This window comes from Scomber japonicus, chromosome 9, assembly GCF_027409825.1.
Source record: "Scomber japonicus isolate fScoJap1 chromosome 9, fScoJap1.pri, whole genome shotgun sequence".
NCBI lineage: Eukaryota > Metazoa > Chordata > Actinopteri > Scombriformes > Scombridae > Scomber > Scomber japonicus.
The window spans coordinates 18,570,850-18,596,230 of NC_070586.1; the positions used below are offsets into that span (position 1 = coordinate 18,570,850).

The window sequence follows — 25,381 nt, forward strand, 5'->3', positions numbered from 1 at the left end:
CGCCCACTTTGAGCCTGGTTCTTCCTGAGGTTTCTTCCTGTTAAAAGAGAGTTTTTTCTTGCCACTGTCGCTAAGTGCTTGCTCATGTGGGAATGTTGGGTCTCTTTAAAATTAAAACCTGAAGAGTTCGGTTTAGAACCTGCTCTATGTGTAAAGTGCCTTGAAATAACTTTGTTGTGATTTGGCACTATACAAATAAAGATTGATTGATTGATTGAAATAGATGGGAATTTCATTTGTTAAGGTTGGGATTTCTTTGAAAACACATTCCAAGTGTTTACTTTGCGTCATCTTCCGATTTTCCACCGCTGCTGTTGAAAACAAGTCATTCCAAGAAGTAATCTCAAATAAAAACATGTGAGTGCACAGCATGACGCAAGCTACGGATATATACAAACACCTACACAAGAAGATACTGCGTCTGACTACAGAAAAAGAGGAAATTGCAGTGCCCACACACTGTTACTCCGCCTTGAAGTGAGCTCTCGCTGCTCAGTGTTCCAAGCATGTAGACAAATTAACTGAGCAGGGCCGGCACTGGCTTCTGCCAAGTTTTACTACAGGATTTATACAACATTTATGACCTCTTATACTGGCAGTACACTGGTAAACAGTGTAGTAGGATGGATTAAAACACATTTGTCAGGCATTTAGTGTTTGTAGAGAAAATATCTATCTATCCCAACTATACCGCATATATGTAAATGTGTTATTTGTATCTCTTGTGAAATCCAATCTATCTATCTATCTATCTGTCTATCTATCTGTCTATCTATCTATCTATCTATCTATCTATCTATCTATCTATCTATCTATCTAACTATCTACCTACCTACCTACCTACCTATAAAAGAAGATGTTTGTGTATTAGATGATAATGGCTGCATCAGAGTAAGGATGATGCTTTAAGAGCTGCTGGTCTCACAGATAAGTAAAAAGATGGAAGATAAGACCCAATTACAGCAGAGCTGGTTCTGTAGAGTGGTGGTGGTGGTAGTGGTGACCTGCTCTCTGAAGGCCTCCTGTTGGTCTGGCAGCTACAGCCCATAAAACGAATATTTTTAGAAACATCACTTTTCAACTTGAAAATGAATGTAACACTTGTTTTATATAGCTATTTTGAGCAAAATTGTAGCATTGTAACAAATATATTTTGATTGAGAATTGCACATTTACTGTAGCTGTTACAGTAACAGCTTGTATGTGATGACTGTTCACTATAGTAAACTTACTGTATATAATAAGTTTACTGTAATCTTTTATATCTTAAGGAAACAGTGTGCTTTGTCTTTTTGGGGAATTCATTACCCTATTTTGTCCTTATCAGTGCATCAAGAGCACCTGTTTTTGGTCATATTCTTGTCACATCTATCTTGAAGAGATTGCTAAATGGATTATGGCAGCACTGACTCACTTTTATGCCTAATAATAATTCACCAAACACTCAAGGACCCAAAATTGGAGCAAAACATGTGTGTGCCTCTTACAGTAAACATGGCTTGGAGGTGAGAGCTAACTAAGGCATGACCTTATTCTCTAATAGACTGTTTCACTGTAATGTGCTGTAGCTTGCATTGTCAAAGATCTGCTAATGATTTATTGATGTGTTTTAATACATTCAAAGACTTTTTGTGCAAAAACTTCTTCTTTCATTGCAAAAATTATATAGAAGCATTGTAAAATCACAAGCATTTACTTCCTATTAAGCACAGCAGCTTGTGTTTGTTGCTCATCAACTACGTAAACCTAAAACTGGATTTATTCTGCCCGGGAATAGAGCCATATTTACGTCACAGCTGCCAAATGTTTACTTTTATTCCATTTTCAGTGAAATATAAACATAGATGTGTGCAAGCACCTTATCAGCTTTATCCTACAACAGCGTGTTTATATTGCTCATCAGTAATATAAACTTCAGAATGGTTTAGCCTTCTAGGAAGGTTTGTTGACACCATATACGACTTGCTCTGCAGCTGCTGCCTGTTTAGTGATCCTTGTGAGGGAATAAATACTGTACTTGTAAACACGCACAAATCTGTGTTATTGCACATGTTGGAGTTTCACATGATTCACATGATTCGCCCAAGACTATCAACACAAAAGGCAGTTGACGTTTATAGTCATTGTTGCAGGCTGACCACGGGTGGTGTTTGGAGCACAGAGGAAATGGAAAATGCCAAAGCTGAGTCATGAAGAACTCAAAGCTGTCACACATTGCCATCTAGTGGCTTTTATACTCTACAAAGGAACAGTCTTGTCTATGTAAAGTACACTGTGTTTTCAACTTGACTTGACTCAGTAATGGCACACAGTATACTAAAATATGATGCAAGTATGCATTATGTTTTCAAATACTAATGAAACAAAGATTAAGATGTAAATGAGTTTAGATGTAAATGAAATTAAACTGCTTCACAGCTGCCACCAGTATCTTATTAGTATTTCAGTCTTTTGACCGTCACCAATGCATTTGTTGTTCTGTACATTGGGCTTTTGACTTAGATCTCTAGCTTGGGGTATTATCAAAATCTCAGCATTATACAGTTAATTGTTTTCTTTATCCACTCTTAAAACGATGGTTCGGCATAATTTCGACCTAGCGTCATATGCACCATGAGGTCTATCTAATCAGCACCTCAGCCCCTTTTTTTCATTTGGTCACAAAATAGTGGAGTTAGAGCCATCAGCCGAATGGCTTACTACAGGTGCTAACGGGACCACCAGTGTATCTCATAAATTACCCCACTAATAATGCATGGATTGTTATCAAATTTCTACAGTAGTACAAATAGGGTCTTTACTCATAAATCGATGCATTGAAAAGTTTGTAAGTACACCAGGAGCTTATTAAAATAAACACTTACCTGATGGCTTTTACTCTGCTGTTACTGCTAAAGCTGTAAATAATGTTGAAATATCGCAAGATCACTGAAATACCGTTTGGTCTCGCGAGACACCTGCACAGCACATCTAGAGATCTATGCCATATATCTAATCTATGCCGGAAGTCCCAAGCTTAAGTTTCTTCTTCGTGTAATGTATTGCTTTTTCGGCGTCCATAATACATCCATGGTCCATATCGATTAGCAGTTAGCACGTTATTTAAATATTGCACAGTGATGGTGATAATGCAGTGAGTAATGGGTATGGACAATGAGTAATGGTATTGTGCGGTATACGGATATTGCACAGTATTAAATTACATTAAATATTAAGTATTGATAAATTAATATTCATGTGAAAGTAAGTATGACATTTGTTATGACTGTGTGTGCATGTTGCAACTGCTGCCTAATCTGAAAGTGCTCAGTTAATTTGGTTGTTTGAATATTTTATTAATCCTCGTTTAATTTAATCTGAGAACTCTATTCAATCTTAGTTATCATTCAGTCCTATTGTGAGTGTGTGTTCATGTGTGTGTGAGAGAGTGAACCACCCTACCACCACACAAACATAATATTCACATTTGTATTCATAATATTGATATTAAAGTTAAATCCATGAAACGTTAACATTATAACTTGATTAGTGTAGGCTTCTAACTAACATAGATTTATGGCGGTGCTCTTGTCGGCCATCTTTAATGTAGGAAGGTACTCTTGGGTTTTCGTCATTAATTTCCCAGGAATCGGTTTTGTTTTGATTTCCCGTGAATTCACTTTCCCGGGATTAAACCCTAAAGACTGTGTACTCTTTAGGGTTTAATCCCGGACGTACACAACACTCAACGTATGTGTCGGAGGCAACCGTGCTTGAGTACACTTGGATTTGAGGTAATGTGAGTGCGGGCCAGCGGGGGACAGGGGAGGGAGCACATTCGTGCTTCAGCACGATACGGAACAACTGGCCCTAGTGTGAGTGCGCCCTGAGACGCAGTCTGGTGTTAGCCAGGCTACTCTAAATGTGCACAAAGACAGAAAATGCCCTCACACAGAAAAGTGTTTTGTCCACACAACACTGTGACTCAGTTCGGGATGCTGGGTTAAATAATGCTTTATTAATGTTCTGATACATCAATGACAAATATCCACCACAAATACTAAAACAGCCTGCAGTTAAACATCCTATGAATTGTGATCAATAGACATGCAGCTGATGTGTCCTGGCCTGAAAAATTATTTGAAAATTATGAGGAAGTTATTAGGAGTTAAATGTGTTTTCTACCCCCTCAGTTCCTCTAATGGCACATCAGCTGAGTGGGCCTTCGTTGGACAATCACAGAACCAGTGTAGGTGTGGATGGGCCAGTGTTAATCAGCCACATCCGTTTTAACACTCTAACAATGGACAGTGACCCTTTCTCAACCGCCTCTCCATTATGTACGTCAGAGGATAACTTGTTGACCTGACAATTTCGCTCATTAGGTGAGGGCCCACGTCTTCCTGACTATATTGTTAAGTAAAAGCAGGCTTCAAATGGGCTTTCCATTGATTGAGGTAATCATAAATTAACAGTGGAGAAAAGAAGAGTGAGAGAAAGATAGATGGCTCTTTTTAAGTTACACTGCTTTTACGGAAACACAATGACTATTCATAAGTAGAATACTTTTGGTGGATCAGCCGCTCAGCTTAGATCTTTCAAGTGTACAGTGTATGTTTGAAAGTACTTTTATTTGCTCCAATTTATGGTCCTTATTAGGGTACAACTAAGCTCAGGTGAGAAGTCAACAGATGTGGCCTGCAAAAGGGGATGTGCTTCTGAACTAAAGTGACTCATTTGTTTGGAGAGTCCTTCAAACGAAGCCCACGCTGCCTTTCCTACGCCTTACGGGGGACTGTTTTCCAAACACAGAAGTGTTTACTTGCTGCAACAAGTTCAAAATATATGATTCTAGTGACAGATTAAATGGGGCCAATATGTAAACAACAATAGCTTGTGACTCCTATGGTTTAACTGAAGAGTTGGACACCCACCACTTGAAACTCATGAGTCAGCATTGCTGTGTTTATATAATAAGAGGCTACAGATTCAATAGTATATACCACTTGCAAAGTCTCTCTGTTTCTGGATGTGACTCTATACATGTTGAGAAAATATGAGCATTTTGGTTCAGTGTCTGTGATATCTAGTACAATTCTGTCAGTCACCTTGTTCCTGAGAATGACACTCCCAAAACCAAAAAACCCTCACCAACCTTTTGAATACACACATTGACAGCACATGTTTAAAACAAATGTATCCTGTTGGCAATAACACTTGGATAACAGTTTTTTTTAAAAAGTTATGCTGCAGGAAGGATACCTACCTCCTGTCTTGAGTCAGGTCAGGAAGCAGTTTATCACCAGCACCCTGTGCACAAACATCTGCAGATCCTCTGACAGTAAAGCAGCTAGTTGAAGACTCAGTTTTGAACTCATAGAAATCTTTAGATGTCTTTAGCTTTGTCTTTCCACTGTAAACCATGGACCTAAGATACACAACCAAGCAATGAAACAGCAACAGACATTAGGAAAATGAGTCTGCTGCTAATGTTTTATAGCGAACACTGAAGTCTTTTTGGATATTTAGATTTTGCACATACTATAACTGGGTCTCACTTCCACCTTTAATCCTACCTGCCCAAACTGTCAACCTGTTCCTACAGTACATGTGACTACTACAGTATATGACAAGATGTTTCACAGTGATCCAAAACAGGAGTGGAGGGAGATAGGAGTAGGATGTGAATAATGTGGCTAGAGTACTTTTGCCCCCTGCTGGCCTGTACGTTAAAACAATCCCAGAAAAAAAACCCCCAAATAAACAAACAAAAACACTTTATATATATTATCTGAAAAAGATTTCTGTATATCTTTTAAAAAATAATAATTAATGAACATGAAGATTTTGCTTAATTTATCTTTTCTTTTTTTGTATTTACAACCCTTGCCTTACAGGGGTTGTTTTTACTTTTTACATGAAGTACTATGAGTCACTCACTGTTACTATTTCTCTAATTAGCTGAAGCTGTCGACCCTGTGGATGGATTATTTAGGTTTTTTCAGACATTAAGGGAGTCAAATAAACATCATTTAGAAGTTGCAAACAACCACAACACAATGCAACATATAATATCTCTCATTCTCGATTCCACCTGCAGACCTCTCATAAACAAACAGAACTCAATATCTGTCATTTCACAAATATCAGCCTTCTAAGTAAACTACCACTATTTATTATTGTATAACTTAATAATACACTAATATCATTGTAAAACAATACATATTTTCAGAATATGCTCATTGAGACAACAGACAAAAGTTAATTCATGAAATGTTTATGTATTTTTATACTGTTGCAACCATCCTTGATGATGATGCAGCTGTCTCGCACTGTTGGAAACAGTTGCAATATCTGACGTCTTCCATTCAAATAAATATTGTTAATGAGATGTCTAGTCAAAATAGTCTCTGAGTAACTGAGAGAAATGCAAGCGTTCAACTGTCCCTAGTCTCCTAGTCTCCCCTACAGTTACTTGAAATTAAAATGTTTTAAACAAATGTCTTCATGTACATCTGAAATATGACAGCCACACAAAATGATTATATACAGACACCAGCCACACATTAGGTACACCTGTGCAATCTAATTCAATCCAATACAACAGTTCTGCTATAAATTCTACTTTTTTGAAGTTTTCAAATGTTCAGTTTTTGTTGACATTGTCAACTTGCACTCACCCTAATAAAGGGTGAGTGCAAAAAAAAAAGCCTATGGAACTGTACAACTGAAAATAGATGGATCCCCAAGTTCCATTTGAAGACATTTTTCACCACAGTGATAAGTTCAAACAGACAGTGTTGGGGAGAAACTAGTTACATGTAAAAGTGTTATATAATTTAATTACAAAATTGTAATCCATTGCCAAGACCTTTAAGATTTTGCTTAGGAGGAAGGTTTTTTCCTAATTTTTAACATTTAACATTTTACTGAAGACATATATTGCTGTTTTTAATTCTTTGAAAACAATATATTCTTTTAATATTTTGTAAAAAAAATCATGACGTGGGCTCATTTGGAGCACACATGGGGTTACATGGTGTCACAATACCAATTAAGCCCATGCCTGACTTTTGACTTTTTTCATAAAATATCTTTATTCTATATTCCAAAATCTACATGATCTAATGAATACATTTCCAAATGAGAGATAAATCTTGCTTCATAAGAAATGATCTCCCTTATCATGTCAGTGCTCATGAAAAACACCTGCACTTAGATTTTGGTGGGCTTAATGGGTACATTTACCCTAACAGTTGAAAACATTCGTTAGCAAATTAGAAAAGTAATCAAAATGTAATCAAATGTAATAACTTACGTTACTTTGATTAAGTAAATAGCCTACATTACATATAACATTTTAAATAGGGTAACTAGAAATCTGTAACCTATTACATTTCCAAATTAACCTTCAAAATCCCAATCCTGAATATAAATAATAGAAACACTGATGTAGGTAACACCGAGCTTTAAATGCCATAAATGTGATCTACTACTGTACTGAGGACAGCAGGAAATCAGCTGAGATGGTCCGAGAACATTCTGGGATTGTTCCAGCAAAATATCATTGTGTGTGAAACATTTACTGAGTCGGCATGACATTGGTAGGTGCATGTTAAATATATGAAATCGTGATTATGATCTCTATGTGATTGTGTGTTTTTTATTTAAATGTTCATACCGTGGATTTACCGATTATAAATGGTTCCCGTTAGTCTGATCAGTGGTTGGTTTGAATGGCGTCACGACTAGAACGGTCACCTGGAGCTCTGATTGGCTGAGAGCGCTGATCCGGGTACTGCGCTAGAACGAGCCCATTAGCTAAAGGTACCAATATGGCGGAGGTAAGAGGGAAAACAGGGGAGAAGCAATCGATCTTAAATCGATATTTTTAAATGTTGTATGTTGTATTTTTTATTTTTACGTTATCGATTGGAGAGATCATGGTTTTTGCCTTCTGTATAGCGTGTTTCATGCCATAATTGTCATTTTTATTCCTCTAAAATATCCCTGAATGTCTGTACCGATCCTTCACTACAAGGCCGCTGCGCCTTCGCTCTCTCAGCTGCTTTGGTGTAGCGGCTGTGTAAATTGATACGTAAATTTAACGTTAGCTTGCTGGTTAAAGGAAATAACAGATTAAACGTGTTTGTGGTAAATGAAAAAGAATATTTTTTTCTCGTAAAGGCTCAATTCGTGACACATATGCTGTAACTGTTAAAGATATCCCGGCTCAAACAATTGTAATACCGCGCAAACGAAATTAGTGTTTACATTTTTCGATGGATAACGTTAACATTTAGAGGCTTTAAGGTTAGCTTACGGGCTAGCTCACTGTTAGAAAAGCCGGCACTGCCTCAAATATACTCTTTTCCCTCGGTTTCCCACCTTAGTTTTCACTTCGATGCTATGTTACGACAGGAGCGGGGTTTTAAAACTACACATCGCTCACAATCCCAGTGTGTAGCTCTCATCTGCGGTTAATGTGTTAGCCACCTACTGTATTTCGTAGCGGTAAATCTAGTTTTCCTGCACATCTATTTTCGCTGCTTATAACACAGATCATTAAAGTTTTTTTTAATAAATCTGCCTAACTATACTTATCGTTTAAGTGTCTGTTGTAATAGCTGCATAATAGTAATCAAGTATTGGACTAATGTATCCTCTCTTTTTAATATTTTTCAGGCTTCCCTAGGGAGTTCAAGTCCAGGTAAGAACTCGTAAATGTGTGCCTTACTTGTTTTAATTAAATATTCTCACATAACCATTAAGATAACGTTGCACAAAGTCTAATTAGTTTATAGGTAACTGCTTTGAAGTGTAATGCTTCTTTTAACTGAAACGTATCAGTTTTAATGTGTATATGTATATTTAGATTTGTTCCTCATTTGTTTGCTAAGTTTAAGATTTTCATGTGTGTTCTCTCTCTCTCTCTCTCTCTCTCTCTCTCTCTCTCTCTCTCTCTCTCTCTCTCTCTCTCTCTGTCTGTCTCTCTATGTCTCTCTCTTACTCAGTTGGCTCTTTATCATCAGAGGACCATGACTTTGACCCAACTGCAGAAATGTTAGTTCATGAGTATGATGATGAGAGGACTCTGGAGGAGGAAGAGTCTCTGGATGGAGGCAGGAATTTCAGCTCTGAGATTGCAGATCTGGAGAAGGTAAATTGTTTACATATGTGGTTTTAAGTAGTCAAATGTGAACTTGTGCATGTTTAAAATGTGGTTTTATTGTCAATGTTAAATCAATCGTTGTTATTTCCCTCTTTTTTTTATATACCAGGAGGGTAATATGCCTCTGGAGGAACTGTTGGCCATCTATCGCTATGAGGCCTCAGCTGGTTCTAGTATAGACAGCTCCTCTGGTGACCTGACAGATGAGCTTCCTGACATGACTTTGGACAAGGTAAATATCTGTTGTAATGTGTGGATATTACATTGGTAATAAAGAGATTTGAGAGAAGTTGGTCATTATAGAATTAATTAATTGGTCCCCTTTATTTTATTCATCCTAGGAGGAAATAGCTAAAGACCTGTTGTCCGGGGACTACGAGGAGGAGACCCAGTCTTCAGCTGATGATCTCACCCCTTCAGTCACCTCCCATGAGGCCACTGATTTCTTCCCAAGAACACTTCGATGTAAGTGACAGGTTACACATTTTTTAAAAAGTACTTCTACTCTGTAGCATTGTGGGATTAAGGGTAACTATGTATTGAAGTAGTGAAAAAATAAACTGCTGCATTAAATAAATTAATACAAATATGAAAATTAGGGCTGTCAAACGATTATTTAAAAAAAATCACAATTAATCATTGAATTTTTAAAGTTTATTGTGATGAATTGCATTCTTTATCACGTTTAAAATTCTATTTTGCATTTCACAACACTTTTTAAGTTCATGTTAGCAATGAAAAGCAATTCTACAACAACTGTGTGGTTTTGAGGTAGGAGAGAATTACAAAAGTATTTATTCTGTGAAACACTTTTTTTTTGCAAGCATTACACTGTTCCACATTTGGAAATATGCAGAAGTGCATGCAAAAAATGTATTGCACATATAAATAGACTATAACAAACAAAAAGTACTCTATCGCTCCATTATCTTTGATTTCAATTGAAAATTTAGGAACGTGAACAAAAGAGAAAGTGGCGAATCAGTCATCATTGTGCAATGGTTTGTAATTATAACCGTCTGGCATACAGAAGGATGACACTATGCAGAAAATTGTGCCCAGCACTTCCCTGAAGTTGCAGAGCAATGGGAGGGATAAATAAAAAAACGCTTTATGCTCGGCCCTTAATCGCATCGGGGATAGCGCTGACAGCTTATAAAATAAAATTGTCTAGCTAGACAGAAGTGTTTTTTTTTTTGTTTTTTTTTTGTTATAAATATTCTCCTTATTTAATTTTAAAATAGAAAATAACAACTTAGTACCATACACAGAGTATTTGGATAATTGGTCCAGGAAACCACACTCAGCATTCATGTAGTAACAAAACTGCTTTTAATTCCCAGAACAGTTTTTTTTTTTTCCATTATCTTGCAAAAAGATGAGTTCTCCCACCAACACAGTTTCTCAACTTCTCTAAAGTGACAGCATCAGATATCAAAGAGTTCCACAATTGAACAGAATGAGAATAATCCCCAACACACTTCATGATTACAGCCTTTCTATCCAACATTAAGAGAAATTAAATAGTTTCTTTGTGTACCCTCAAAGAATCCAGTAGATTTCCTAGCAGGTATAGATGTGGGCTGGGGCGCAGCTGTTGCCCTATCACCATACTTACTACTTTACGCATTTCCTTGCAGAATAATTCAATTATTTTGGACTCCCAAAGGCAATGTAGTCTGGTTCCTATTATTATTATTATTATTATCATTATTATTATTATTATTATTATTATTATTATTATTATTAATTTGCCATACTACTTTACTATAAATATATCAACATTATGTAAAGTATAATATTGCATCTGCCTATATTTATTGCATATTGATATTTTAGGAGGCAATAGAATAATGTCTTCCCATATTTCTTAATTAGTGTACACAATGATGTTCTTAATGGTACAGATCTATCAGAGTTCCATTTTTTAACTCAATATAAAATTTTGATTTAAAACACACAAAAAAAAACTTTCTAATAAGTGAGAATCTTCGGATAAATTGAGAGTATCTGTTTTCTTGTACTAGGGGTGTGTCGATACACTCAGCTCACAAGACGAGATGATATGCAATATTGGGTTCCCGAGAGCGAGACAAGATGAGATTTTAACACTATTTTTCACTTCAATGAGGAAATATATGACTATATATGACTGTTCTTTTATTTGAAAGTCACAAAATGTAAAGTAATGCAGGTGCATTTTAAAATGTTTTAACTAATCATCTTGTAATGAATGTCATTTTAGTTCTACTTTCTATGTATGGATTATCATATGCAGAATGCATAACCAAAAAGTGAATTATAAAGAATAGAAACCGTTCTCGTATATACATATAAATGATATAGAGTCAAATGATCACAAATTATAACATATTGCTAATAAAAAAAAAACAGAAATAAAAGTAAATTGGTATAATAAGCAGGAACACAGTTATCAGGCCGCTTTGCTCTCACACGCGCTGCATTGATAGTCACACAAACACACGCTATAGGGGTATTTGCTTAAAGGACCCAAAAAAAGGATTGAGAATCGAACCCCTAAAGGTGACTCATTTTGCATCATTAGGCTCCCATAGCTGCGCTAGATTCCTCCGCTCCTCCTACCTCAGGCTTTCAGTGTAGAGACCCAAGGTTAAGCTGCTCCTCTCCTCATCTCCTACTTCTGTGAGATCTTCTCAGCAGGTAGAAGCTGCAACAAGGTTAATGATCCACACATGGCATTATAAAAAGAAGACATGACGTGCAAATGAGCGATAGAAAACCGATCATCTTTTTTCTTTTCTTTTTGGTGCGCACCCTTAATATTGCTTTACGAGACAACATTCAGTCGCGGCACGAGATCTCGTCACACCCCTGTCTTGTACACATAGTGCCTGACAAATCTGTGGTAGGTAGATTATACTGAGCCTTTTAATGATTCAAATGTTTGAAAGTTCCCATTATAACACAGATCCTACACCCCTCTTTTTTGCCTGCTTCTCGTCATGTCAAATGTTGTCCTGCACCATCAACTTCAGTTTATTCAAAGTGCTCATCACCCAGAGAGTCTCTGTACACTTTATCAGCAGGAAAAAGAAGCACATAATATTATATTAAAAGTACACACACATGCAGGTAGTAATGTTAATTTCACTCTACTAATAAATCTGGATTATCACCATTTCACTGGTGAGTTTTATTTAAAAATGTCCTTAAGCTACTCCAAGTCTATTATGTTAGTGATTAATAGGCACTTTGCTTACTTGCTTGTCTAATACATTTCCAGGGGAAAAGGGTTTAACAGATCATTGCATCTATTGCAAGCCAAGCCAGTTTGTTCCACAACCATAAATAAATAATGCAGAGATTGATAATACATTTCAGTCTTGGGTAAACCCCAAGTTTTTGTTCTATTTTCGAAGTGAACTTGCTTCCCAATTTATTTAGCACATAATCTACTGCTGCTTTGAACGGTTGCTGCACCTCCGTGGCCGCCATGCTGGATGTAAACAGAGCCGCTCTATGGTCGTCATCGTCTTGAGCCCGCCTCCCCACTCTGTGATTGGTTCCCTATCTCGGGCAAAAAAATGTTGTCTTGGTGGCCATGCTAACTAGAGCTGGGCAATTAATCGAAAAATAATTGAAACCGACATTTAGAAACTCTAATCGACTTAATCTTGCTCATGTCAATTAATCGTGGTGTTCACTGTTGCCATGACAGTAAAGGTTGCATATCTTTAAGGAATTTGAAAACTTGTCTCCAGTGATCAGTTTAACCCAAACCAGATCTTTTCATAGTTCTACTCAGGTACACTAGACATTAACCACAGCATCACACCTTAAAACATCATTATTTTCACTCCCTAAAGATACTCATGTGCGAAAATATCACAAAATATCATGTGAGGGCAGCAGTGAAAAACACAACAAAAGAAGCTGTGAAAATACATAATTGTTCATCAAGGGTGGAGATAATCGTTCATTTATCGGAATCGAGTATATATATATATATATATATATCTAATAGAGAAATGGGGCCTTTCAAAAGATAACATTTGTGATAAGGAGGGGCATTATTTTCTAATTGTGCCAACAGGTGATATGGTGTTTTGCCTGAATTTGGCTCTATCATTGTCAAACAAATGGACATCCTTTTCTGCTTTTCTTGTTATCAGATAATGCAGAGTGATTCTGCCTTTAGTTCAATTAAAACTTCATCTGATTTTGTTATATAATAATTTTCTTCTTCTAAAAAAGGTTTTATTTTCTTCTCAAGTTGTTCAGCTATGTACTCTTTTCATGTGGCTTGTATATGAAAGAATCATGCTTCTCATATAAACGTGATATGTATCCCACACAATATCTTGATACAAATATGTAGTTGATGAATGAGGCTGAGAATGAAATGTGTAGCTTTTTGAAAATAGAATATAAATCCCTCCAAACATCCAGCAGATCAAATTCCTTTGTAATTTTTGCAACAGCCTTTGCATTTTTTGGATTTATTATTTTGGGCTGGGAATCTGTCCAATATAGGACGTAAACTACAATTAAAATGGCCTACTAATATCATATTAAAGGAGTCCATTTCAACAAGGTATAGTTCTGCATCCAGTATGATGATTGGACTAGAGGCATTTGCTAGATCACATATTATAGTACTAAATTTAACTCCAAGTTTAGTAGTTAAAGCATCAGGCCTTAGCAGTTAACATGCTAATGGATTTAAATTGATATTAAAGGTATTTATCTGTTGTTGTTTTTTAATTTTGGCAGCTAACACTATCTCTGACGGGGATAAAGAGTCAGAGTGTGATGACGATGGCCCAAGCCCAGAGGACTCCAGAAAGGTAAATGACACATTTCATTTTAGAGCACATTAAGACATGGACTCAGTACTAGTTTCCTCTTGCATTTAAATGTTGAGTCTTGTTACAAATGTTGTGTTTTTTGTTTGTTTTTTAATCGTAGGAGATAATGGTGGGAACACAGTACCAAGCAGACGTTCCTTCTTGCCTCTGTCACTACAAAGATGGGGAGAAAGGTGAGTGCTTTGTTTCTTCTTTGCACATGCGCATATATGTATTTTTTAATTTGATTGTTTACAATGTTACTGTTCATGGACTTAAAGACAAGATCACAAGGAGACTAATCTTACATTGATGTGCTTTACATGCAGTGTATGAAGATGAAGACGAGCTATTATGGAGCCCAGGTGCATTGCCAGAAAACAAGATTAGGAGTTTTCTGTCTGAAGTGTTGTCACGGACAACAGATGAAAAGACAGGATGTGACAAACCAGGGATGCACATCCGAGACAATGAGCAGGTTGGTCATTTATTCAGACATGTCTTTATTCACCATTTCTTTCATGTTGTAACACCGTGGTATTAACAATGTATGTGAGAATAAAGTCTGCTTAATTTTTCATTTAATTGAATTTGATCACATCACATCACATTTTGTAGCTGTTCTTTGAAAATTAAGATGACCTGTTTCTATAGAACATGTGATTCATATCGGCTCTTGACCACTTCTTTCTTCTCTACATAGGCTTTGCACGAGCTTGTGAAATGCAACTACAACACCCGTGAAGCACTAGAGAGATACTGCAGCCGCATAAAATCCTCAAAAGGTAAGCAAAGGAAACCGCTTAGCCATGCCTGCGCTAGGAAACGCATCATCAAATGTCATTGATTTTTTTGATGGCACTTAATACACTGCTCATTATGTAAACCTAACTTCTACTGTATGTTTGGCAGAGACAGTTCCTGCAATACAACACAAATCACCAGATTCTGGGGTAGTATAATGGGTTAGATTTGTTTTGCCAACCAGAGTATCCAACAAATCTAGTTTAATAAAATTTAACAATAAAACAAAAACAGTGTAGATAAAGCCATAATGTTGTGTAATATCGCTACCTGTGTACTTTTTACACTGCATACAGCCCAAAAATTAAATCATGTTTCTAATATTTTATCCACCTTACTTCACCCAGGTATAAAATAAAGACACCACTCACAGGGCTTAAAGTATTCCGGCACCGTACCAGGAAAAAAAGTATATTTTTAAAAAAGACCGTCTTGATATCATCACCATCACTTTCGAGTTTATGAGTTCGTCTGCCAATGATATATCTCAAACTAGCATTACTAGCCAATCAGAAGTAGAATGGGGCGGGTTTTGGAAAATGTGTTTCAACCAAGTCCTATGCTGCATAAATGCCATCGGCAGGGACTCACATCGGGTAATGACTTGTGTCACGTCGAAGGAGAGTGGGATGGCGAGCACGTTCATGAATCCTGGGGAAGATGCCTCCTAGTTGATAAAGGATTAAAAAATAAATGGCGCTGGGCGTGGATAGAAGAGGTCGGAAAAGACGGTAAGCCTTTTGGTAGCTGGTGTAAAAAGTTAGGAGAAGCAGGTACTTGCTAGTATACGCAACAAGCGGGAAAAAAGTGCTACAACAACATGAATCAGACCCCGCTCACAGTGCAGCTGTTCGCACAAAATGCATACCTGAAAATTACACACAGACTATAGAATTCACAAAAATGGCAAATACTTGCAAAAAAAGATTCTGAATAAAGAAGCATCAAAAAAGATCCAGTTGTTGCCTTAAAGTCCAGTCCTGTGTTCAGTCTACGCTTTTAAAAAAACAAAACAAAAAAACATCTGGATCATTTGATTTTACTCCAATACTGTATTTCTAAACTGTTTTTTATTTCAGAAAAATCGCCCCAGTGGTCTGAAGAGGAATGCAAGAACTTTGAACACGCACTACAGATGTATGACAAGAACTTTCACCTCATACAGAAACACAAAGTGAGTCTTTATTTCATGATGGCAACAAGATGGCCACTCATACAAGCAGAAAGGATACTTTACACATACAATGCTCTCTACCCCTTTTTAATGATTCTTTCCTTTCCTCTCTCAGGTCACAACACGAACAGTAGCAGAATGTGTGGCATTTTACTACATGTGGAAAAAGTCGGAGCGCTTTGACTTCTTCGTGCAGCAGAATCGGTTCGGAAAGAAAAAGTACAGCAGCTATCCCGGCGTAACGTAAGTGGCAGAAGATTGGGTGAAGCTGATTTGCATTCCTGTGTTTTTTGCGTTTGTTTTAACATGATGAACTGTGATGAAATGGTAAAAGTGCACATGATTTGGGAAAACAAACCCCCTAACAGTGCAACATGTCTCATTGCATCCAGCGACCTGATGGACAGGCTGGTGGACGAAGCAGAGGGATTGGCAGTGGACAGTTCGTCCTCTGTGTGCTCAGGAGCAGGTGGCGGAGGAAGACTGGAGACCACCACAGACCAACAGCTCAGCCTGCTCAACTCCATCACTGCCAGCGATCTCACAGGTCAGTAATGGCAATTAATTCTGCTGTCATGAAAAAGAAATGTTAATGTCATTGAAATGTATTCTCTTATTCATGTTTGTTTCTCTCTTTTTTTTTTCTTTCCCCTCAATCATCATGTTTTACCCTGAGTGCCTTTTTCTTTGCTTTAAGTTATCAAATGTTAATTCAGTGTCCTGTCTCCTCTCAGCTCTGAGTAACAGCGTAGCTACAGTATGCAGCCCTGCGGAGGTCAGTTGCCTGGACTCCTACACCTTTCCTCCCCTGGAAAGTCTACATCGCGGTTCCCTGAATCACGAGGAATCCCTCGGCTTCCCATCCAACGGTGCAGACCCCGACTGCCTAAACATGCTCGACGCAGGCTTCTACCACTCGGACCTGGGTCAGCTAGGAGGAGTGTGTGTCAACAAGGACTGCGAGCGGCCTTCAAAGAGACTCAAGATGGCGCTGCCTGACTCCTTTATCAATGACGTCTCTGTAAATAACCTCGGAGTGGACTTTGAAGGGCGACGGAAAACGACGCACCACCACCGAATCACCGGCGCCAAAATGGCAGTGTCTGTCACAGACTTTGGGAGCTTGGCTGGCAGTGGTGAGCCTAACGGGTTCCTGGGAGGACATGCACGGCACCACACACAGCACACTGCAGCACTTCAGTCAGAGTGATCTTCCTCGTTTTCTTCTCTTGTTCTTCCCTTTGGAAACCCCTTTTCCTGCTTGTACATAAGACTGACCTCACTGGAGAATCCAATTTGTTTAAATTCTATATATATATATACTTTTTTGTTTTCATTTTTTGTGTAATATGACATCAGTGATGTCTATCATATAAAACTAAAATCTTGATTTCTCTCAAGAGTTTATATAGCCATTTATTTTATTTTTGTTTTGCGGTCTTGAGATGTGTAACGTCCATGTACAGTGGGGCCCAGAGGCTGCAGTAGGAGAGTTGTGTATCTTCCTCCCTCACATCTAAACATAACATCTTTCAAAGCTACAGTATGTTATCCTGCCATTCTTTTCGGCTGCCAAAATCATCTTACAGTAGTTTTTTGCCTTTAGTGTTTAGTTGCTTTGTTGTTTGAAGTGGTACTTTAAAAAAAAAAAGAAAAAATTTAGTGTTTGGTTTACAGGTACTTTTCAGTAACCAGGCTGGTGAAAATGGTTTATATTTGTCCCCAAATGAACCTGGTTACATATTGTATGAAGAGCAACACTAGCATGGAGACGAGCTTGGAGACCAGGATGTGTCGCAGCTACTGCGGCCTTGCAGTTTGCTTTTCTTTGCTTTTTTTTTCTCTCTCTCCTGTGGAAGCTTGTCAGTAGTTTGTCTGCTTGTTTATTTTTAAACTGTTCAAAGTGGCCAAACTGGATTACGTGAATGTTTGTAACAGTTCATTTTTATCCAACATAGTCAAACTCAAATTATAGTCCCAGATTTATTCTTAATCTTTATATTTTCTATCACCTTTTTTAAATAAGCATAATCAAGAATACCTGTGCAGAGTAACATCATCAGAGTCATTTTTATAGCTGGATATCATGTTTTTGATATCACACATATTCTAAAGGAGGATATCAGACTAGCAAACCATGTCACAGCAATATTACAATGTAAAATATATTAATTGGGTTAATAGCCATTGAAACACAGATGTAAGGCACAGTAAAGTATTGCATATTATTTAACCTTTTTGAGATTATGTTCAATCCTTTAACGCTTTAACACATGCTACTCTTAGGTAAAAATTGGTGAAAATGTTTATTGTAGTCGAAATTTTGTTCAGAAATGTTTCTAAACCACATAGCGCCATTTTCAGACCACTTAGCAAGCTTGGGTAATCCCGCTAGCAGTATTATGTTTATTTAAAGCCACTCTGATATTGTATCCAAACCTCTGCCTCGCCTGTTCTGACTAGATGCTTTTTGTTTAATCTGGTCAACAATTTCTTGGCGTCTAGTTAGCAGATTTGGAACCGTTTCTCTTGACTGAAGTCCATATTTGTGAATTGTAAAATGTTTAGCGGGTTCATCGTCAGTTGATTGGATGCAGTAGTCGTGTTTACTTAATTTATCTATGCATTGTGATATGAATACTTAGTTTGTTTCAGGGGTACATTATGTTTGTCATGTCCATAGTTCTCACCATTATGTATGTGTGTGTGTGTGTGTGTGTGTGTGTGTGTATGTGTACGTACAGACAGGATTCATGCCTATACATAATTCATTTCGATCAAGTAATTCCGTTTCCAAGCCCAGCATCAGAGAAGACGATTCACTTCTGCGTTTCATGTAAATAATTAGCAAATAGCCTTTAAAAGTCTATTAACTGACCTCTTACACTTGTGAATCTGTGTTGATACAAAGGTTTAATTATTATTATTTTTTTTCTCCCCTTGTCCAATGGCAATAATTTGTAGATATGTACAGATATTTTGAGTTTTGCATTTGACTGGTTGACTTGGTATTTGAATAATTTTGTTTTTCTCCTTTTTGGAAAGTCATGATTACCCCAGACACCAGGACGCAGCTGAAACCACGCATGCCAGCCGCGTCCCCTTTTTCAAGTGTACCACTGAAAACGGCTTTACCTGAAGACGTATTGATATTAATCAATGTTGCAATTTTACATTCAAAAACTTGCAGCCATTTGTAAAAGACGCTCATCTTTCTTTCCTCGAAAAAAAAAACAAAACTTTTTACATGTCGTCGTCTATATTTGTCTTGATGGTAAAGGGATGGCTGCTGCTCTAAGTATGTGGAGAGCTAGTTTCTCTTTTAATGCAATGTGCATAATGCAGTAGGTCCTCCAAGCTCTTCTAGCTTTAGCAGTGCAGTGATATTTATTTCACCTGTGGTTTGTACAAAGACTCAGAAAAACTGTCAGAATGTAAAGGCCATTAAGTAGTAGAAGTAGGTTTTTCACCACCCTGTGAACTCTCGAAAAATGTGATATTTTATTGATATCTCTGGTATGAGACTTGTGTGTGCGAGAAAGCACTAAACAAATTTATTTTCTATTTTGTATTGTGTTTTGAAGTTTAAAAAGGAGAAAACGGTATAGCAGTTGTGGTTTTGAAAAAGAAAACGAGTTCTTTGATGAAAACAAAAACACCTTTGTGAATAAAAAAAAAAAACCTACAAAACTTAAATGTATATCCAGAAATATAGACAATCAAAAACTTCACTATGAGAAATGTTCAAGAAGCTATCTTTATTGTTTATAAGAATTGTACATAAACATTGAGTTGTTTCTTTTTTTTTTCCTTTTGTTAAACATTATTTTGTATTTTCTGTTGTACTTTAATACCTTGTGTACAGATCCAGAAATAAAGCTCTGGAAAAGGTTTGGAGATGATAGCATGGTCATTACTTGTCATCATTCAGCAAACATCTTTCTTTTCTTTTTAAAAAAAAAATCTTCTAATTCATTCATCATTCATTTTTGTTTGAAGTATTTAGAAACTGACAAAGTGGACGAAACCACTTAAGAAACTTGAATTGAATTAATAAGACTAAAAATGTGGTCTAAATTTAGTTAGGGGTATTATTTTGAGAATCACTAATTACTGCATTATAGTGTGATAACTGTCCGTGCCTGCTTCACTTGTCACTCAGCGTTCAGCCGTTCACTCTGAAAATAGCATCTGACTAAATAATCTCAGCTCTAAGCATAGTAGTGTTTTCTGGAGCTTTTGACCGTTCTCTCAGTCATCATTAGACTATAGATGTTCAAACTTTTCGCATCCATGTCACTTTAAAAATTGAGCTTCACAAAACATCTGCTGATGAAGACAGTGTGATACGATCAATAGCTCCTGAACAGGTGAACCCTCAGCTGAATCTTTTAAGGCACGCTGTTTGACTAATTCAACGACAACAGATGATCGACAGGATTAAGTGGATCTTTAAAATATTAGTGTCCATACATTCCAAATCATAGGATAGTAAAACAGGAAAGCTTATGATGGCTAACATGTTAACTGCTAAACGTACTGTTTAAAATGTAACTGTCCAATCAACAGAGCTGCTGTGTTTCAATCAGATCTACTATCAGTGGTTTCATGTCAGTTCTTCATTACGTTGGCCTTCTGAGAGGAATAACTAGAGTCAGAAAGTCCTCAGCCAGAATCACCTCTACACCACTGTCCTGTAGAGCTTCTTCAGCCTGTCTCTTGAGCTCTGAGACGTCGTCCTCGTCTCCTTCCCTCTTCAGGGAGCAGGGTTTGTACCTCTGACTGAAATGGTACAGCACCAGTCTCTGTGCACAGCAGGCCCGAGCCACTGCGGCCGCCATCTCCGGTGTGCTGTGTCCGTGGTCCACCGCTTTTTCTCTGTGCTCGTTCCCCAGGGTGGCCTCATGAACCAGAACGTCCGCCCTGTTGCAAAACTTTGGTAGCCCCTCCCCGAGCACTGAGCTGCAGTCTCCTAAAATGCAGACTTTCCTTCCTGGGATGGTTTCTTCCAACACATCACAAGACAACAACACACGTCCGTTCTCCAGGGTCACTGACTCCCCTGCTTTCAAGCGCCCATAGAGAGGACCTGGTTTCACACCTTAAGAAGAAAAAATGAGATGAGTCACAGTAATACACAAGTTGGAGGACACTTCTTTTTCCTGCCACAGTATTGGGTGACCTCTGTCTCAACAAGACTCTTAGATTTGGGCATGTTAGCGCCTCATTTTGGCTAAAAAAAAACCCCCACATACTATAAATAATCTTCCAATAAAATTAGAACAACAAAAAGCAAGTAAATGCAAAGTTTTACTTTGGCAAATGTATCATTTAATAATTCTTTGTACAATGAACACCAAAACCATTCAACATGTTGTGTCTTTACCTACTTTTACATGCAGGAAAATTGTTTTTCAACCTATAATTTTAATTTTGACCTGCTTCTCACAACTGTGTTTCACCCAATAATATCACCAGACATAGGACACTTCATTAGAGAACCACTTACAATATGTAACTGGTACTAATAGGTACACCTTTTTGTCTCTCTTTGACAACTGTTCACATAAACAAACAGGAGATATTAAAGAGGTATAAAGCACATTTACCCAGTTCTTTCAGTAGTTCAGTCTTAAGTCTTCCAGGTCGATCGTGCTCCTGAATGCAAAATCCAAAAGAGGGGATGCGGTGGAACAACCTGAAGGCCTTCACCACAAATTTCTTGTCTTGAAAGAGGGTGTAACTGTCATTGGAGTCATCCAGGGAGATCGTCCTTCCTGGGCGCTCCTGTGGGTGCAGAGGACCACACTCTGCTGTCATCTGAAGAGAGAGAAAAAAACATATAAGAAAAACCTTTAAACATCCATCGCATGAACTGGAAGCTTTCCTGAAATCTGCCAATATTCTACATTCCAGTCAGGTTGTTGACTACAGGCCACATAGAATGACCTTTTTCATTTTGTAGATTAAATAAATGGAATCTAGATGCAGATTTGAAAACAGGCTAATACTGCATGGCAATTCAATACATCTAACAGGGTTATTGTACTGTCGTGTTAATCACTGTACTGATGTATTCATGTCACACCTCCAGACTGAGCTGCCCCTCTTCTGGACTCTGGTCAGGTGTGGGCTCCAGCTCATGTACTAAAGCAACATGCAGTGTGGGTGAGATCAGAGCAGAATATTAGAATTAACAATTAAAAACCATGAGAAGAAGAAATTCAGTAAATTAGGGTAAAATGCAGTTCCTGTTCTGACATAACATTGAACAAGGCTGTCTGAACCAATGATTACCTTTGAGAGAGGGTTAAGACACAGTCACAACCTACCTGCATATGGGAAGAGCAGTTGCGACCCTGTGAGGCCCAGAGTCACCCTGAGAAAGTGCCGGAGGCCCCGGGGCCCATAGATGTCCACGCAGCTCAGGTTCTGCTGGGGGTCCGGGTTGGAGTTAAGACTCACAGTGCAGAGAAGACCAGGCAAGCCAAACAGGTGATCTCCATGCAAATGGGAGATGAAAACCTTGGTGATTCGCCCTGAGTGGAAAGATTATTTTCCATTATTGATTAATTACCAATTTCCGGATTAATTGCTTAGTTGTTTGGTCCATAAAATGTAAGAACATTGTGATAAATGTCGATCACTGTTTGCCACAGTCCACTAAAGAAACTAGAAAATATTCACATTTAAGAAGCTGGAATCAGAGAAGTCTTCTTATCTGAATTCAGAGGGAACAATGAGCTCATATACAACATTTTAGAGGGCTTTATCAGACTGTCCTGATAACACACTGAGGTGGTCTGCTGTCATTCTGAAGTCAGGTTGGTCTTTGGAAATGTCTTATTTATTATCAAGTTTCTTTATTATAAAGCCTAACATTCACTCTTATTGTTCTATTATAACTCATTTATTATTTCATATTTATTCATATTACTATAGAATACATATTGGATATTTTATTTATTTATTCATGATTGACAGACTGACTAACCGTAGCTATAGTACATACACACACCACAAAACAACGTGGGGCTAGTTTGCCCGTGTTTATTGCTGGCTTGACTGCAGTAACTTTAAACACATGGTTTGAGTTTCCTACACACTTGTTTAAAGTTGACAGACTTTATGAGGAGCAACAGTGAAGCACTCACCGGCTTTGAGCTGGCTCTTCATCAGCTGGGTCTGTGTCCCCTCTCCGCAGTCAAACAACCAGCACTCCCCCTCTGTCCGCAGCACCAGAGCCGAGGCGCCGCGGTGAGGAGACGGGTAGGCCGAGCCTGTCCCGAGGAAAGTCATGTCCATGGTCATTTTCCCAATAGTTAGAAGAAAACAGTAGAAAACCCAGCTCACACTAGAGCAGCATGTCCCGCTTCCTGTAAACAGTCACATAAAGATGACGAAAGACGAGCGTCAATGCGGCGTTCAAGTCAAATCGGATTTCTTTGGACTTGTGCCACAAATTCCATGGTTTAATTAGATTATTTTATTTGAAAGGTTACCAACTCTGATTTGATTTAAAAATATGTTTGAAACTCCTCTGCTTGTCTTAACATCTTATCTATAATATTTTATCTATAACTGGCATACCAATGTAGTCAACAGGAGAAAAAAAACCCTGTAATACTTTGCAGACACATGTCCTATTCTTATAGTAAAATGTCTCAGGTTTAATTACATTTGAGTAAATATATGCCATGTAAGATTAGCACCGGATTACATCAAATTAAATTAAATAGTGATTAATTAACAGCAGATAAAGCAAGCATTTGCTCTGAATACTTTGTCCCAGAAAACATTGAATTAAAATCAGCAGGCAAGGGTGCATGTGTAAAAGTATTTATTCTGCACTTTTATCAGCACGTAAGTATTATTCAGCTGCACAAACATGCTGTTCTCTGCATACAAACATAAGGCAATTTTACTGTCTGACAAAAATAAACTTCAGAAACACAGACACAGAGTACCTAACACAGACAGAATATACACTTGTGGAGAAATATGGAGGAAATTTGGGCACAGGAATAATCACATGACCAAACCAAGCGACAATTTCTTATACAAGACAGTAAAAATGCATACTGGATGATTACAATCAGTTAAAACAACTGGATGAACACATAATGGAGTATTTAAAAACGTTCTAAATAGTTTCTTTTAAATAAAACCATTTTAAAATTTATGAGTAGAAAACTTTGCCTTCAACACCATACAGATGTTTCAGGCAAAGTTGAAGCTGCACAGTTTATCAGATCAAAAGCTGCATATTGGATACTACACAATTATTTCATTTTGTACAATACAAACTGATAACAGTGTTTATAATAGCTGTGCTTTCAGTTTTCCATCTGCTCTGCCTGCAGCATGCTGTGAGGTCTAAATCAAGGAGCATGGAGTGATTATGAAAAGACATCAAATGTTGTGCAGGCACTTCAATGCAGATGGTTGCAAGCTCCTAATACAATATCTTGAGGTTAACTTAGACAGTGGCCCAATTATTTTCTCTCTCATAGATACATATGTAGTTTTAAATGACCTGGCTAACTTTGGAAGCATGAAACACATTTCTGTGAGGGTGTGCGTTTGTGTTCAGTTTGAGGTCAGTTACTCAATTCTCACATTTTACACTAAATGGCAAGAGTCTGTAAGAACATCAAGCAAAAAATAAAGATTTTATGGACATTAATGGCATGGTCTGCCTGCCACCGATGTATCATGTATGATAATTGTCACAAAAACAGTAGTACATTAAACAGATATGGATGTGAACTATTTGAAAAATATAACTGAATAAATAGTTAAGATGCTCTACTTTAAGAAATTAATATTATGACCTTATGAAAGGTACTGTGTTGTATTGACACTACAAAAAATAAATATCAGTATTGATACTTAATAGTTACGACTGACTTGTTACTATTATTGTGTTGCTAGCCCAATCTATCTGCTTAGCTTTTAGCCACCTTTGCACTTTAGTATTAAGTGCATTAATAATGCCAGTATGAGTCATTGAGTCGTGTATTAAGGTGTATGAGGATGAAAACCGTATTCCATTTAAAGATGTTTTTGACCAGTACTACAATCTGACATACAATATCCTCAAATTCTGAGTTGCCCACAGTATTAATTAGTCTAGCAGTCTAGTAGAATCTCTCCTACCTAGATCTAAAGTTAGAAAAAAAAAGAATCTGTATTGTAAGTTATTATGAATAACATGAATAATTATTGTTATCTGGTTGAATTGGAATAAGACTGACACACGAACCTACACACATAGACATACTTAGTACAACTTCATAAGTACTCTTTTAGCAGACAGTTTCCACAAAAGGTGCATAAACAGTTAACAAAATATAATTCTAATAGAAAATAATGTTTCTCCAATCATTTAATACAGCGGTTTGTTTCTTTAAATATTTAGGG

The 25,381-nt window shown here is 37.4% G+C and overlaps 2 protein-coding genes across 3 annotated transcripts; one reads left to right on the top strand and one right to left on the bottom strand.

Annotated features, from left to right (window-relative positions):
- The first annotated feature begins 8,443 nt into the window (after positions 1-8,443).
- mier3b (mesoderm induction early response 1, family member 3 b) lies at positions 8,444-19,889 on the top strand. Of its 2 annotated transcripts, XR_008321762.1 has the most exons (13): positions 8,444-8,689; positions 8,994-9,139; positions 9,261-9,383; positions 9,493-9,616; positions 13,907-13,980; positions 14,102-14,174; positions 14,310-14,458; positions 14,684-14,765; positions 15,864-15,958; positions 16,074-16,201; positions 16,351-16,505; positions 16,693-18,672; positions 18,703-19,889. XR_008321762.1 is itself a non-coding variant. In XM_053324719.1 (12 exons), exons 2-12 carry the CDS (start codon positions 9,041-9,043, stop codon positions 17,166-17,168), a joined length of 1,578 nt encoding a protein of 525 aa, XP_053180694.1. In that variant the 5' UTR covers positions 8,444-8,689; positions 8,994-9,040; the 3' UTR covers positions 17,169-19,889. The 2 variants fall into 2 exon arrangements, 1 of the variants encoding a protein (XP_053180694.1); XM_053324719.1 differs by having other exon boundaries at positions 16,693-19,889.
- Positions 19,890-20,391: 502 nt separating this feature from the next.
- elac1 (elaC ribonuclease Z 1) lies at positions 20,392-23,321 on the bottom strand. The gene is made up of 5 exons (XM_053324720.1): positions 23,113-23,321; positions 22,291-22,497; positions 22,047-22,105; positions 21,568-21,778; positions 20,392-21,059 (listed from the first exon to the last, which is right to left on the bottom strand). The coding sequence occupies exons 1-5, from the start codon at positions 23,267-23,269 to the stop codon at positions 20,581-20,583; spliced, it is 1,113 nt and encodes a 370-aa protein (XP_053180695.1). The 5' UTR covers positions 23,270-23,321; the 3' UTR covers positions 20,392-20,580.
- Positions 23,322-25,381: the final 2,060 nt, after the last annotated feature.